The following is a 16,368-nucleotide window of genomic DNA, read 5'->3' on the forward strand; positions in this document are numbered from 1 at the left end:
ATGGTGTGAAGAAGTGGGGACTACAATACACACGAAATTAGAGGAGCCTTTTTTCGTGATACAATAAATTTTGAGTACAACTCTTTAGGCGGAATGTACTACTACTGCTCTCATTTCAGATTTCGAACAAATTACTTTGCCCTGCGTTTTTTAATATTGAAATTAATATGGTCTGCAATTAATAAATTTTCCTTATTTTTTTAGAAATACTAGTAGTAGATATAGCTATGATTAAGAGTATTTTTGGATAATGAAACATTATAAAGAAATTGCAGTCAAAAAGAGAAAAGTCGATGACTGCTGAAACTGAATAATAGTGAGTTCTATGTTTTAAAACTTGAATAACAGAAAAGGAAAAAACATCCGAATTTTTATACTATAAATATACTCTCTTGTCTAATATATTCCCACTTTCATTTAGACAGATTTTAAAAGAATGAGAAGGTGAACGTCAGTGGAATAAAAATCTTACATTTATATATATATGACCTCAAAAATTGACATGTAATTGGTTATTAAGGGTATCCACTATAGTTAAGCTCGTGGTCCTGGCCAAGCCACAAAACTTGGCCGGACAACAAAAAACTTGTTCACACTATAGTGGACAAGCCCAAGCCACCAAATATTAATTTTTTTTATTTTTTGAGGTATTTTAATTTAAGTAGCATAAAAATTATCGAACTACAATAATTATAAAAAGTGCATAATTTAATAAAAAGATTAAAAAATTATAAATAATTTTCAAAAATATTAAAAATGTGTGTGAGGTGAAAATGTGTGGAATGGGGTATTTATAAATAATTTTGAAATTATTAAAAAAATAAATAAATTCAAAATTGGCTTGAGCCGCGGCTCTTGGCCGAGCCGCCGTCGTGGCTCTCCCATGGGCGCGCCCACCCACCGCGGCCTTTCGTAGCTCTCACTATAGGGAACCGTGGCTGACCACGAGCCGCGGCTCCCCTATAGTGGATACTCTAAGAGAAAGAGACTAAAAAGTGGATAAAAGTTAGGGATCAGAGGAGAATAGATGGTAAGAAAGTCATATATAGAAATGGAACTAATTTTGGTAGATGGACCAAAATGAAAAACTATGCCTATTTTTTATGGATAAATGAAATATATATTTTAAAATAAAATGTGAATATAATGAGTTAATAAAATATAGTAAGTGGGTCTCAATATAACGAGTATAATTCAAGTAGTATTATTTATTACAATTAGTGTACTAAAAAACATGTTTCGAGTCCTTATATAAATCAAGATGATAGTATAATAAACTCTATATTCATTTTCTACCTGATATGTGAATAAATAATTTTTTCACATACAGTTTGACTTATTGAGTAGTGATAAAATGCAAACTCATATATTGTACAAACTCCAAATTATGATCTGAACCGTTAAAAAACATCAACAGATGACAAAATAGTAGCAATAAAAAATGTCAATACAGTTTCAACACAATGTCAGCACAGCATTAACCATTGACACTGTGTTGATATTTTTTATTGCTATTATTTTATCATCTGTTGACATTTTAACGGTTCAGATCATAATTTGGAGTTTGTATAATATTTAGAGTTTGCATTTGATCACGGTTCTTGACTTATTAGCATATGTTTTATAAACATAAATAAGTAAACGAGTTTAAGTCTTGTGCATTGTATGTTGAATAGTGGAACATATCATCAAACCTAGACACGAGGCATGTCCAGATACATCCCGTCCAGGATCAGCCTCTGCCTCCAACTCGTAGCGGCCTGTAAACCTAGACGGTTATAGTCAAGCCATCATAACAAACATATTGACAACATCAGTTACATGTAGTGGACTAGGCCTATAAAGAGGCTAGTCATTCCATGCATTATACATAACACTGCAAAACATTATGCATTATAAGCTCTCTCCCCCTCTCTACATAGTCTTATGTCAAAGTTCTGTCCTAGCCTTCATCCAGTTTGCCGGAATTTGTTCTGTCTGTGGTGCTGCAATAAACAAAAAGAAACCATTTCATCATTATGAAACGATATGTCAATCCGATAGCACTACCAGGGCGTGTATCATCTTGCAGAAAGAGTACTCTGTGACTCGGCATATCCTCTTTTACGGTTTTGTGGTTTCTGTTCTAGTTTAGTACGTTTCAGTTTATTGTAATTTCTATGTTCTTCTTTTGAATTGTATTATGCCCGGCTAGTATTTTTGTATCTCCATTTTTAACAAGAAATTATGCATGTTTTGATTTATCAAAAGGTCCTAGTTTTTTCTAATCCAAGAATCCTGATAAGTTGAGTAGTGGTAATTGACATCTAGAGGCTTGGACTGTTATTAAACTGAATCGCATTTTGGGAGAGTCAGGTTTGATAATATTCTCAAAAGGTGTTCAGAAGAATTGCCTGTTCAAAAATATTACACGAATAATACATAATATTTCTGAACTCGACCACTCTTTAAAAATGAAGTTAGTTAATTAGAGTCATTAGCATACTTAAATTAATTAACAGATATTTCTATCTTGAACGGGGAAATAATATTAGTTAAAGAGGAAATGCCAGATTATTCATAAGTTAGGGCTTAAATGAACAATCAATATTGTCCTATTGTAATAATATTCTTTTTACCTTGAATTAAACCATGGTTTAGTTTTATTTTAATTAAAAGATAGTCCAAACAGATATGATCTAGTTTAACCTTCACGGATCCTGATCTGACTCGTTACAACTCTATAAATGAAATATTAGACATAATACAAAAACCCTGAGTTTCATAATACTAGTAAATTTTGAATTTTCCTACTGGAAATTTAAAAATTGTTAGATTTTATTTTAAAGCCCTTTCTGTCTTTCTTCTAGTCTAGTCCTTGAATTATTCGATAAGTTTTGCTCACACAAAGATCAAATAAGGAGTTCGGGAAATAGATCGAGAGATTTGCGGTAGAGTACAATAATTCACGTGGAGACATAGCAAACAATTGACAATTTTTTTAGAGAATCATTCAATACTTTAGTGTAACTATATATTTCATTATCTAGATTTTAATTGCTATTACATGAATTATTTAGCAAACAATTAATTGAATTAACATGAACTCAGTTAATTATGTATTCAACAAATAGATTCTTTTTTTTTATAATTTACGTACCCCATCAATACAACGACATTAGTTGGCCAATTTTAACTCAGATCATATAGAAGGAACAATTGAGATAAAGCTCACATTAGTATGTGATAAATATTGTAAATTTGAGCTAAAATGTAAAAAAAATCAATATTGAGTAAAATATTATAAAAATCAGTCGTGCAATTATATGTCACAAATCTAGTTTGTATATGGTGTGAGATAATATATACATTTACGTAAGAAACACAAGGGGCATGTGATTCCACATGTTATGGACTCGTCCATCACTCTACTTGCTTTAGGCACATGGATTATAAGTGATGGCCCATTACTTTGCTCTTTTTCTCATTTTTCTCCTTTAGCTCATGCAATTCAACAATCTAACATCCTATTTCCATGTTAATACTACTTAATATGCTATGGGATTATTTTCTAACACATTAGTAATTGAATGTGATATTGTTTTAGTGCGATGAAGTAGGGATAATCTATAGATTGTAGAGAAGGATGAGAGTAAACTGGATATAATCAGGGTTTTTGATTTATATCAAGATAATAAGTAACCATATAAATAAGAGTATACCATTCCACAAAATTTAACTTATTTTGTGTTGTGCCTTCATGTAACTTTCTATTAACATATATAGATACCGAATCAATGCAAGTATCCTCACTAGACTTCTACCTCATACTTAATAAATTTTAGGATAAATGTCTAAAAAATCATAAAATTTGGTCAAATTCTGGTCAATCACGTGATTTTGAAAATGACCAATTAAATTATAACTTTGATATTTTTCTCAATTGTCCCATAGCAAAAAATTTCATTATGTTATGTTTCTATATTTATCAACATAATGCATGCATATGTAAAAATTAAAGACATAATTAACTAAATGTATTAAATGACGTCGTTTAAATAGTTAAATGTTTTGTACACATGATATTTTTCCTTTGCCAAAAACATACTACATAATTTCGTTTGCCAATTAACTCTTGTTTAAGATTGAGAGGTTGGGATGAGTTGCGATATGGTCACTTCAATGGATCAAATGTACCACTCAACATATCCACTAGAAGATTGAGATTATTCACAAATATAGCCCCCAAAACCTCTATATATACCGCTCTATTTCTTCATTGCTTCATACACCTCACTTTCTTTCTTCTTTCATTTTAAAATAGTGTAACTCAACCAAATTCATCTTCCTTTTGTATCTAATATTTGCTGCCACCATTCTATTCCAGAAGATTTATGTGATTATTATGCTGGTTTATATATGGCTTTCATAATGCCCCATATTTAATAAGGAAAGACAAAATTTAAGATGATTTTATTGTGTAGGCCTCTCAAATGCATCCACAGGGAAACTTCCAAGTAAAACCATAAAAACTTGTTATTCTTATTTAATTACATTTTTCAAAGCTCTTTTGTCCTTCACTAATTAATGTTTTTCTGAATTCCTCTTTCTGCATTATGGTCAAAGTGAAGTGAGCCTCTCCCTCAGGGTGACTACCAAACCACAAACATTACACTCATAAATAATAAGAAACCAACTTTGAAACCAAGAAATTTCAAGAAATGTTTGAATGTTTAAGATTGGATTAGATGGCTGCATATACACTTTGTATAATGTTTGAATGTTTATTTCCTATGCAACTTTGTCTTAACACATTACTAAGCTAGTTATGTTATAAGCAGTTTCTGCTAATCTAAGAAAATGCAGCTTCCTTTCTCTTATTTTCTAAAGCACAAGCCAAATAAATGTAAAGGAGCAACTCAAAATAAATGAAATATGGATGATTAAGCATAGGCAAACACACTGTCTGAATTCCAGCTATATCTACAAAAACTGTGAGCACACAATGAAAGCATAAAATAGTAGTAGAACAATACTAAAAACTCTACACCTAAATCAGACAGTATGGTGGTTTAAAATCAGACATAGATTTCACCTTCTATTCCTCCACGCCGATACTGAAAGGAGCGGTCGATCTTGCCAGCAAATCACCACGCCACCGTTGTCCTCTTTGATCTTATAACCATCACAGTTATAACTCTGCAGCAATCTCTTCGCCTGCAGCATCGCGTAATAGCTTAGAGGAACATTTCCAAAGCCAGCTAACTCGAATCTTTGATTCCACTTCTCGAGCCTTTCGTGCCTCTGCCTCCTCTCGCCCCCCTCACACGCTATGATATTCTTGATCTCCTCCCCAAACAGCATCTTCTCCATCTTCAATCTCTCGATGGATGCCCTTGGCAACGCAGACTCCAGGCAATCAAACAGAGCAGCGTAGAAGTACAATGACTCCGACAGCCTCTCCATCAAGCTCTTCCCATTGTGGTCTGAGTCTTGCTCTGTCACCACCATGACTTTGGGAGAAAGGCCCCACAAAGCGCTGAGATATCCGTCAATCTTAGGCGAGGAGGGCATGGAAGACAATGGCGACGAGGAGGCAGAATCAGTACTTGGACTATAGCCATTAACCATATCCTTCTCAAGCAACTCCCCTAAAGTGCCTTGATTCATCTGCACAGCCCTTTGAAATTGCACGCCTACGCCTTTCATTGGGGCCATTGGGGACCTATTCCCACCGGCATCAGAAGCTAGCAATGTATGCAGCTGCATTATTGAACTAATAGCTAGAGCCTCCCCTGTTTTGACTCTAAGCTTCTCAACATCAAGATCCTCCAATTTGCTCACAACGGGGTGGAATTGAAACGGTAAATCCAGCTTCTCAGCCTCCTCAATCAAGACATGAGCAGTCTGCTCCAACACCTCCCTCTTCTGATGGATCCCCGTGATCCTGAGATGAGGCGGCCCCTCAGGCCGGGCGCTCAGGTCTCGGATAAGGGCACACCACTGCGTTGGCTCAGTCGCATTTAAGTCAATCACATGAACCATCTTCTCCCCTTCCATAGCCTCAATGATGGCCTGGTTACTAATCACAAATGCAACCTTCATAAACGGCAAGAACTCGAAAAACATCTTCCTAACATGGATTTCCTCAGCTAAAACCGACATTCTAGTCGACCGGAAGGCCTTGTAAACACCCGGCCAGGCTCTGAGGATCCTATCGGCGAGAGCCTCGGAGAAATAGGAGGCGATTCGCTGCATTGTGTCGCCGTCAGGGGAAGCAAGGTGGGAAATTTGATCAAGGGCTATGTTTGCATTCTCGAGGCTGCCGGAGGCGACATGGTTTGCGCAGGTGATTAGGAGGTGAATTAGGTATAATCCTCTCTCTTCGGGTTTGAGATCCTTGAGCCATGGATAAGGCGAGATTAAGCTAGGCGGCGATGACGACGACGGCGTCGGAAACATTTGCAGCGGTGATGAGGTCACAGATGAAGATCCGTCCTCTTGAAACATCAGTGCAAAAGCAGGCAGCTTTATGGTTTGGGGCGACGATTCAGCAATTGAATTAGCGGAATTTCACTGAAACGAGGCGAAATTGAGTTGAAACGAGTAAAGCGCGAAAACAGAGCAAGGGAAATTCGATTGAGGAACTCACCAATCAAGCGAAGAAATCTCAATTCGTTTGTGGGTTATTGAATTTAGAAGAAACCCACAAAAAGGCACATGCAAGCTCTTGTAATTCTATTCTGGTTCATGAGAGAGAGAGAGGGGTTTTGAATGAAATCGGTGGGATTTAAGGGAGAGAGAGAGGGAAGAGATTAGTCAGTGTTGGGGGATTTGTTAGATGGCAGCATTGTGGAGTAAAACGTGAGGGGAGATTTTGTCGTGAGCGAGTTGAAGGAATATGGAATTTATGAGAACAAGTGCCCATTTTTGAATTTTGTTCTCATTCTTTGTCTCTCTCTTGTCATTTTCTTCTACCCAGAATTACTTGGGCTTGCCAAATTCCCACTATCTTCGCTTTTTCCTAGAAATTTAATTGCTAAAAAGGAACAATGAATTGAAGAAAATTATAGTACCAAAATCTTGTTCTTGTTCGATTTTTTCTTGTAATTTGAGCAATGGTGGGATGGTTTCTACATTCAACATCATCGAATTGACCCACCAAGTTCTTGCATTTGGTAGACAATTTGACACGTTCAATCGTTTTTCTAAGATATACTCTCTTCATCCCAAAGAAGATAATTCATTTCTTAGGCGACACAGGATTTTGTACACTTTTGTTTTGTGTGTTGAGTGAAGAGAGTAAAGTAAGGGAGAAGAAATAAAATAGAGAAAAAAGATGTTTCTAATTTTAATAATGGGTCATCTTGATTAGGATAATCCAAAAAGGAAAATGGATCATTTTCAATGAAACGGAGGGGGTACTATAAATGTAGCACTTGAAATTTTCATTTTAAGATAAGGCCAAGTCTGATTATCTTTAATTTATCATACCAAACGGTACTCTCTCATGAGTTTATTTTCAGCACGCGATTTAAGAAAAATTGTGTTAAATAAATTAAGTAAAAGAATAATAAGGTAAGAAATGAAAAAGTAGAGAGAAAGAAATAATAAAGTAAGAGAAAGTAAAATAAAATATACTACTGATTTTTGCTAGAAAAAGAAAGAGAAATTGGTCCCTAATATCATGAACTTTGCCCAGATTTTGGTTTTTCCCATGAACTTTCAAATTAGTACCATAAATCATGAACTTTCAGATTGGTTTGGTATTTCCCCAATAATCCAAGAATTTTTTAGGAAATTCCCTAAAATGTGTTCCTAGCGTTTGTGAAAGAGAGAAACAAGCCTTTTTGTTTTAATTTTTGTAGCATAGCGTCACATATGTGTATTTCTAATTAAATTATTTGTGTTTTTATTAAATTTATTTTGTTTCCTTTATTTTTAGAGCTTTATTTTGTCAAATAAAAGTAGATTGTGTTTAATATTTCAAATAGATATAACATGACATGCAACTTATAAGAATTCTGTTAAATAGGATTCAAAATGCTATATAAATTAGCCGGATTTTACTCTTGATCCACTGTGGGAAATACCAAACCAATCCGAAAGTTAATGATTTATGCTACTAATTTAAAAGTTTATGGAAAAAACCAAAATCTGGGCAAAGTTCATGATATTAGGGACCAATTTCCCAAAAAGAAAAGACTCTACTGGAACATACCAATAAGACAAAATGACTTCAATACTGCGGAACTAAGAGAGATGCAAATTGTAAATATACACTTTAATTTCGGCCTCGTATGCTTTTATCATGTAACACATCCTATTCAAAGTTGATTTCTTTCTTCTTTGTTTTTTCTATCGAAGTTAATTTTGATTTTGGGCGTATTATACAGTGCGCTATTAGATAGACGCTTCAATAATTATTTTGAAATATTTGGCATATTCATAAGCTTATTTTGACAAGAAAATTGAGTGACTTTTTGTGTGTGTTTTGGATGTCAAGATCTACTTCACAACTTAGTGCAAAAGATTTGCTAGAAAACTTGGTCTTTCCAAATATGACCAACATCATTTCATAAGAGATTATGAAATTTCAAAGCAACCATTTCTTGAAATTTGAATGTCCCATCATCAAAGAAAGAAAGATGGACAACTTAAGAATTGTCACATATTCTAGTACTCTTGTTCTCTAATTGCTTAGCCATGAGACCCCTCTCTCTCTCTCTCAAACACACACACTAAGACATAGACATAGACATAAACATAGACATAGACAGAGACCCATATGTCTATGTTTTGTAGTAGGAACTACTTTTAAATGTGGTATATTTGTCATGACATAAGGTGGAAGGGGAATCAAGGGGTGCCTAAAGTGTTGAATATTCTTGGAGTATCACTAAGGTCCAAACACATAACCTAACAAAGACAAACAATGTGCCATCACTAGTTTGTGAATTGCAAGAAATTCTCATATATACTTCCAACCACTGTTTTTGTTTCTCATGCACCTTCAAATTGGTATTATCGACTCTTTCAACCAACCATCCAAAACTATACATCACATATTGTAGGATTTGCCACTCATCCCACCATCCCCCTTTTACCCACTTCGAGTAATTTTTATTCTTTTTTTATTTTATTAAAGATATAAGACAATAAAGTAGCAACAAACTTCAATTATAATATCACTGTCATAATCTAATTAGTGAATTTTACTTTGTTACATAAACTGTGGTTGTTTTTCTACTATAGTATAATATCTATTCATTATACCCTTTCACAGTATTTGCCAACTCTAAAAGTATGGTGAGCTTGTAATTTTGCCCAACTATTGTACTCCTAACTTATTTTACAGGCAAAACACTATATAGAGATTCTTACAGTTTTATTTTTTGCTTTAATTAGATTAGAATATTTATTTGGAAAAGTTGTACTGTTTGTCTGTTCCTTCTTCAAACTGTAATTCTTCAAATTATTGATTATCTTTTTGGTTAATTTCCAATTTCTGTCAACAACTATTCATTACCATTAGAGTGCAAGGTGATTAAGAATGCAACACTACTATGCAGCAGTCAGCACCATCTTCTACATCCTCTGCAGCTGTTTCACCTACAGAGATCTATCTCCGGGCAATTCGCCTACGAAGACGACACCAAGATCATTAACAAAGAGATTGGGGTTTGAAACAGTGAAAAAGAAAGGAACCATGAGATAACTAAAATGGTGACGGGCTTTATTAAATCTGTTAAATAAAGACCTAACAAAATTAAATGTAAGAGTGAAAGGATTTATTAAAACACAAAAAAATTATACAAGGATTTAATGTACTTAATAGAGTACTACTACAAAGCTTAAGGGCTTTTATAGATGTGTTTTGCCAATTCTTTTACAACCCTAAATCCGGTAGCATCGTTGTCATTCATTTCACGAGGGACATGATATAGCCATCGGCAGCTCGTACGTAGTTGGAGTCATGGAGATATCTCTCTCCTTGTAAAGGAGACAAATAACACTGAGCTATAAGACTTGTGGGTGTGGTAAATAGAAAACTTCATTTTGGTAAAAGGGAGTTGTTAGCTTCTCCAATCGACCTCACCTCTACACCGTTAGGTACCTAAAATAAGAAATTCAACAGTTAGTGCTTTAGTTGCTATTGTTCTTGCTGAACTACCATTTTGGACATTATCTAAAAATAACTGTATTCTGCAAAACAAATAATACATCATGGATGTTCAGTTGTTTCGACTTTATAAATCTTCTTGAAGAGCGACTACTTGTAATATACATGCATCGATAATGGGATGTACTAATAAACATTTCACAAGTATTTCACATATCTCAACTGTTAATTTTACTAAGAGAGAATTGTTTATCTTGCAGAATCAATAACAAAGTACAGATAAATGATTTCATTTTAAAGAACTGCAAGATATATTCTATAAATCAGATTTAGATAGCATGATTTTTGAACAGCCAAACTCACCTTTATAACTTTCTTGGCGCAGCTGAGAGAGAGAGACTGCAATCTGAGCGCCTACACGTGCATTATTTTTCACAAGAGCAATGTCTAGTAGCACTCTATTAAGGAAAAGTCATGATGAAATGAAATTCAGCAGTTAAAGACATCTCTAAACTTTTGTCAAAAGGGGTCCGCATCATGTAAGGCGTGATTGATTAATAATGGTAGCATACTTTAGTCTCAATTTATCAGTGTATTTGGTTATGAAGATGAAGGAATTTGACAAAGAATACTTGCAGAGAGGGAGGCTCCCCCAGTCAGCTCATTCACTCTAGCAAGCAAAAACGGAGTTTCACTGCTGCCAGTAATATTCTGCTCCCTGTATCACACCTCCATTACATTATTGTAGAGAATAAGAATGAATAAGTGAATGAAATCTACATTAATCTATTACTCCCTCCGTCCCGGATAATTCGTCCCAGTTTTCCATTTCGGTCCATCCCACATAATTTGTCCCACTTCACTTCTACCATTTTTGGTAGTGGACCCCATATTCCACTAACTCATTCCTACTCACATTTTATTATAAAACTAATATATAGAGGTAGGACCCACATTCCACTAACTTTTTCAACCCACTTTTCATTACAATTCTTAAAACCCGTGCCCGATCAAAGTGACCCGAATTATCCGGGACGGAGGGAGTAACATATTTTTCACAAAAAAAAGACAACAAAAGAACAGACTACCGAGCTTCCTTTAGAGCTTTTTGTATCGCTGACTCAATAAAGTTTCCTGAGGCAGAATATTTGCTTGGAATAGGGACTGATATAAGAATTCCAGTCCCCAGCATAAGACTATTGTGTGCTTCTGGGAAGTTTGAGAACATCAAATCAGTGTGGTCACACAAAATAATGGGTAACATATTAACAATGAGACAAAATTAGAAACCACACCTATTAATCGAGCACATTCCTCGGCTGAGTCAACACGACAGGGTGCCTGTACTCATTGGCAAACACCATTAGCAGATTAAAGAATGAGTTAATAGCTTAAGAGAACATAAATTGTCAAAAGAACAATTGCACAGCTGAAAATGGATAGGCATTTAGGGTTCTGTTCTATCAAAACCAGCAACTTAAATTTCCCTACGACTTATCAAGAAGCACATATAATGTTGCATTGGAATAAAGGTTTTATCAGAGACACACTACATATTATGAATTTGACATGTAAGATGAACCACAGACTACTAAACAGAGGTGTGCTTTCATAACAAGTCAAAGCCTATTATGAATGCTTTAGACTTTTATTTGAGTTATCAGTTATGACGATCTGTATGAGGTAATAATAAAATGACAGAAAGACATTATCACTTATGATGGTGATCCATATAAAGTTCTGACATATTTCATATGTTAGCTCGAAGGACTTTCAACCTTTTAGGTAGAGCAGTAAGCAGTAGTCGTAATGATAATAACCACCAGCTTAGTATATGAGAGGAAATACCTTGCAGCCACTCTTTTCAGTGAAGAAGGCAGGAAACTCACTGGTCTGATATGCAGCAGCGCAAACTCCTTGAGTTTCCTGTATTCCATCAAAGGGTTATACTTTATAGATAAGTAAATAAGGGTAGAACAATAGTCAGACATTTGTATAAAACAGTTTAGTGGACCAAAATTTGTGAAATATCTGAGTAGTACTGGATACTAATATCTCTGACAATGATAATTAGAGTAATACTTATGCGGTAATAAACATTAGTGTAGTATGTGAGTTCATCTTACAAGAGACCTACTAAGTACTGATAATCATATAGAAGTTAAAGGACAATTACCAAATATTCCAGCGTTCTAGGAATATCTAATATTGACTTCACACCAGCAGAAACTACAGCAACGGGGGTCCTTCCCAACTCCACGAGATCAGAAGAAATATCCATAGCTGTCACAGATGGTGCAAAAATATAAATATGGTATTATGCTGTCTGCTAATCAATATTAAGAATTTATTCAATTTCATGCACATTAGGGGAAAGGTTTGGACTTTAAGGACCTAAACAAGAGTAATATGTTTGTTAGTTATATATATACTAAATCAGACAATTGTAACACAGGCACAGCCCTGAGTCATAAATTAGATGAGTCAATGTTTGCTCCAGATAGCCATAAAAATCTTTATGTGGTACACTGGTACTGTCAATAGATTAAGGGACAAATTCATAGCACAACAAACTAAGCAAAGTTCCAGTGATCTACTAGTCAAATTCGGAGACTCTCAGCAATTTAAATATGACAAGATGATCAATAATTGTTCCCAGACAAAATTATTGGTCTCCTTGATAACAAAATAGAATTCTACTCCTTACCAGAAAAGAAAACTATGTCCCAGACTCTTTAAATTCCTAGATCTTGAAGCCAGAACAAATTTTTATTGAATTAGCCTTGATCCCTTCATGAATAGATCAAAAGTGCCCATCATTAACTTTAATTAAAATTCTGACACTATAAAACTGTATGATGATAATCCATACAGCCCGATTATCTGAGGTCTTGATCGGTCAACCATAAGTTCAAGAATGGGAAACCAAGAGTAATTAGATCGCAATGCTTGTTATTTTTAACATTTGCAGTGTAATACTGGATTGAGCAGTTAATAAGAACTTACTACTCTCCCCATGTCTATGAACTCCCCCAATACCACCGGTAACAAATATTGGGATCCCAACCTGCACAGTGAGCATATACAACTTAAAATTTTAAGTTTTTTGTGGAAGGAGAAGAGAATCACAATATTTGACTAAGCACGGGGTGATTACCATGGATGCAAAAAACATTGTTGCTGAAACAGTAGTGGCACCATTCCCTCCCGTGGCAACCTGAAAAAGGTGCCCCATAGTAATTAGGTTTAAGAACATAAATCCTAGCTTAGGATATGGAGAATAAGGTATCTTTCATCTAATCATCTTAGAGGCATCAATAATTTTTCAGTAACATCACTGGCCACAGGCAGGGTGGAGGGGACATCAACAATATGACACTGCAATGGACTATGCTAGAAAATTCTTAAAATTCTCCTACAGTTTTGCAAAATGGGAACCAGAAATTATTAGAGAAGTGTATTGAACCGTCTTTTTAAATTTAATATTTTCTTTCTCAGGGAAAATGTACACTACAGTTTTATCCATTAGAGAGTCGGAGACATCATGTGATGTCTGTCATTGCATTCTGTCCTATGCAGGACTTCCCAGTGAGTATTTCTCCCAAGGAGACTGCCAATTAAATCACTTAACAACATTTAAAGTTTCTTCCATCAATCAATGTGGAGGATTAACTTATTTAAAATGGGAACCTTGAAGGAGTTCCTCAGAAGTTATATGATTAAGGTTCTGCTCTACTTTTGTGCAGCATTTCTAATATCTTTAGCTTAAACTATTAATAGTCACGGACATGTAACATTAATTCAGCAATAAATACTCACAACATGTGCAATATCCCTGCGAGCTGTCTTCCGAGCTTTTCTTCCTATAGTAGCAAGCCTTTCAAGTTCTTCTGGAGATAAACCTTATAATATAATGCTAAACATTAGGCATTCAGCATTCTTAACCATTTTTTCCCATCTCATGCAGTTAAGATACAAAATGACAACAACTTACTAGAAATAAATGGATTAGCAAAAAACAATGATGAACAATTTGAGATTTCATGGAAAGATGGAAACAGTCAAATCAGAGAAGAAGTGCTCCTTGACAAAATACCATTAATATTTTATATTTCATCAGTAGCTCTGAGCATAATCAGTTCACCAAGGTGACAGAAACTTAGTTCCTATATTAAAAAGAGGAAAACATTCCTATGTAGTACGAAACTTTGAAAAAGGTCTGTAAATCATAATATGACGAAATTTTTAACCGTATATCTGATCCTTACTCTCAAACACATTACGACTGACTAGACAACAAGAGGAAAATGATTATACACTAGAGCACACAAACATAGAGAGGATAACATGGTACGTCTATAGAATTCAAGTTACAAAATTCACAAGTTTCTGTCAATTCCTTAGTAAAACCCCTTCGAATTCTACCATGATCTTTTTGTGTAGATGAATTTCAGTTTTGATACATGCTTATGAACCTTATATCACTTTTTTTTGGGGGGTTAGCTTGACCCTCTATATACCCGTTCATGATTATAATTTAGTTCTGTTAATTGAAACTTAATGCTGTTATTTCGATATTGAATTGAAAAACAAGCAAGAAACAAAGGCAATTAAAAGTAAACGGAAAGAAGAAACCCGTGGAAAGAACACCTATGCAAGGTACACCATCCAAAATAGCAATAGTGGCAGCTATAGCTCCATTCTGTCTTACTATAGCCTCAACCTCTTTAGCTGTTTCCAAATTTTGAGGATATGGCATTCCTATGAACAAGATAGATGAAGAAGGGGGTGAATAACATTCATTTTTCGATTATTAGCAATGAAATTCACATCACATAATCAAAAAGTAAATAAGACGTCACGGCACCCAAACAGCATTGCAATTTGCAAACTCCAAAACTTTAACCTCATTTCTTTTAACAAGTAATTTGGTAGAAGACATGATTGAAGACTTTAAGTATGCCCAAGGGTAAACTAAGCAGGTCTTTCAAATCATAATCCAAAGAAACGCATAAAAACCACAAATTAGTAAATAATCTAAGGCCAAATTGAACAATGCAATTCCTATGAATAATGAATCTCCTCTTCACAATTGTACATTTCAATACCAACAACGAAGAATGAAAGCAAAATGGCGATCACCCCTATTTACTGGGAAGTAGTATCAGTCCACAAATTGTGGAAAATGATAGTGTATAATTTTGTACTACATACCATGAGAAATAATTGTGGATTCAAGAGCAACCACCGGTTTCCCAAGTGACAGAGCTTCTGAAACTTCTGGTGATATCTTAACTAGCCCTTCACCCTAAATAAATTGACTTAGTGGAAACGGCAAAAACTGGGAGAATAGGATGAATTTGAGAAGTAAAAATAGTACCTTCGGAGAGGGAATATCTGGGCTCAAGTGTTTTTGGAGGTTGCTGATTCTAGAGAGAGCCCACGACGCCATTTCTCTTCTCTGTCAGTGCTGTGTTTCCACTATGTTTCAGAGAGGTCTCTTTAATTTAGACTTTTCATTCAATCACATATACTAAACTTATTTACCATTTAATGCTTTTTCATTGAGCAAATTTTTATTTATTTTTCTATTAATTACTGAGGTATCCACATGCGGACAGACTCAGCGACTTTTCTCTGTTCTTGTTTGTAGTGGGACAACTAACTCGATAATTTAAAGTTGCTCCATACTCAAAATAGGAACCGATCCCTGAACATTTGGTTAATGATGAGCAAGTTTTATGCCACTCGATCACGTCCCTTGATGTACTACTACCTTTTACCCATCCATTTTCACTATATTTATAAATGAAAATAGTTCATATTGATTTACATTTGGGAGCTCTCTTACAATAGTATTCCTCGTTGCATATTAATAGAAACATTTTATTTCTATACTCATTTTAAAAAATAACAACAAATAATTAAAGTGGAAAAATAATAAAATAAAAAAGAAAATAATATAGAGAAGCATATAAAGAAATAGAAATTTCAGTTTGGGAATTCTGAGTTCCATTCATTGTCATTCACTAGATTTAAATTTCAGTTTGTGAATTCTGATGTTCCATTCATTGTCATTCACTAGATTTGTGTAGTAGTAGTAGTAGTACTAATTTTAGCTCAATTTTACTCGGAGAAAATTCATTACCAATAATTGTACAGTTTGTACTACTCAGTACACTACTTTTTAACTATCAATACTTAATTTACTTATAAATTATCAATAGTTGCACTTGAATGCATGACCTAAAACCTAGCAGAAAGAT

At 34.6% G+C, this 16,368-nt stretch overlaps 2 protein-coding genes across 3 annotated transcripts; both read right to left on the reverse strand.

Annotated features, from left to right (window-relative positions):
* Positions 1-4,904: 4,904 nt before the first annotated feature.
* Positions 4,905-6,872, reverse strand: LOC125188221 (scarecrow-like protein 3). Its single transcript, XM_048084983.1, has 2 exons — positions 6,632-6,872; positions 4,905-6,555 (listed from the first exon to the last, which is right to left on the reverse strand). Exon 2 carries the CDS (start codon positions 6,487-6,489, stop codon positions 5,071-5,073), a length of 1,419 nt encoding a protein of 472 aa, XP_047940940.1. The 5' UTR covers positions 6,490-6,555; positions 6,632-6,872; the 3' UTR covers positions 4,905-5,070.
* Positions 6,873-9,748: 2,876 nt separating this feature from the next.
* LOC125188222 (pseudouridine-5'-phosphate glycosidase) lies at positions 9,749-15,620 on the reverse strand. 2 transcript variants are annotated; one of them, XR_007170715.1, is made up of 13 exons: positions 15,483-15,620; positions 15,317-15,410; positions 14,753-14,863; positions 13,922-14,004; positions 13,260-13,319; positions 13,109-13,169; positions 12,279-12,385; positions 11,951-12,028; positions 11,398-11,443; positions 11,191-11,311; positions 10,675-10,820; positions 10,466-10,560; positions 9,749-10,096 (listed from the first exon to the last, which is right to left on the reverse strand). XR_007170715.1 is itself a non-coding variant. In XM_048084984.1 (13 exons), the coding sequence occupies exons 1-13, from the start codon at positions 15,552-15,554 to the stop codon at positions 10,089-10,091; spliced, it is 1,011 nt and encodes a 336-aa protein (XP_047940941.1). In that variant the 5' UTR covers positions 15,555-15,620; the 3' UTR covers positions 9,749-10,088. The 2 variants fall into 2 exon arrangements, 1 of the variants encoding a protein (XP_047940941.1); XM_048084984.1 differs by having other exon boundaries at positions 10,466-10,549; positions 10,735-10,820.
* Positions 15,621-16,368: the final 748 nt, after the last annotated feature.

This window comes from Salvia hispanica, chromosome 5, assembly GCF_023119035.1.
Source record: "Salvia hispanica cultivar TCC Black 2014 chromosome 5, UniMelb_Shisp_WGS_1.0, whole genome shotgun sequence".
In the NCBI taxonomy this organism is placed as follows: domain Eukaryota; kingdom Viridiplantae; phylum Streptophyta; class Magnoliopsida; order Lamiales; family Lamiaceae; genus Salvia; species Salvia hispanica.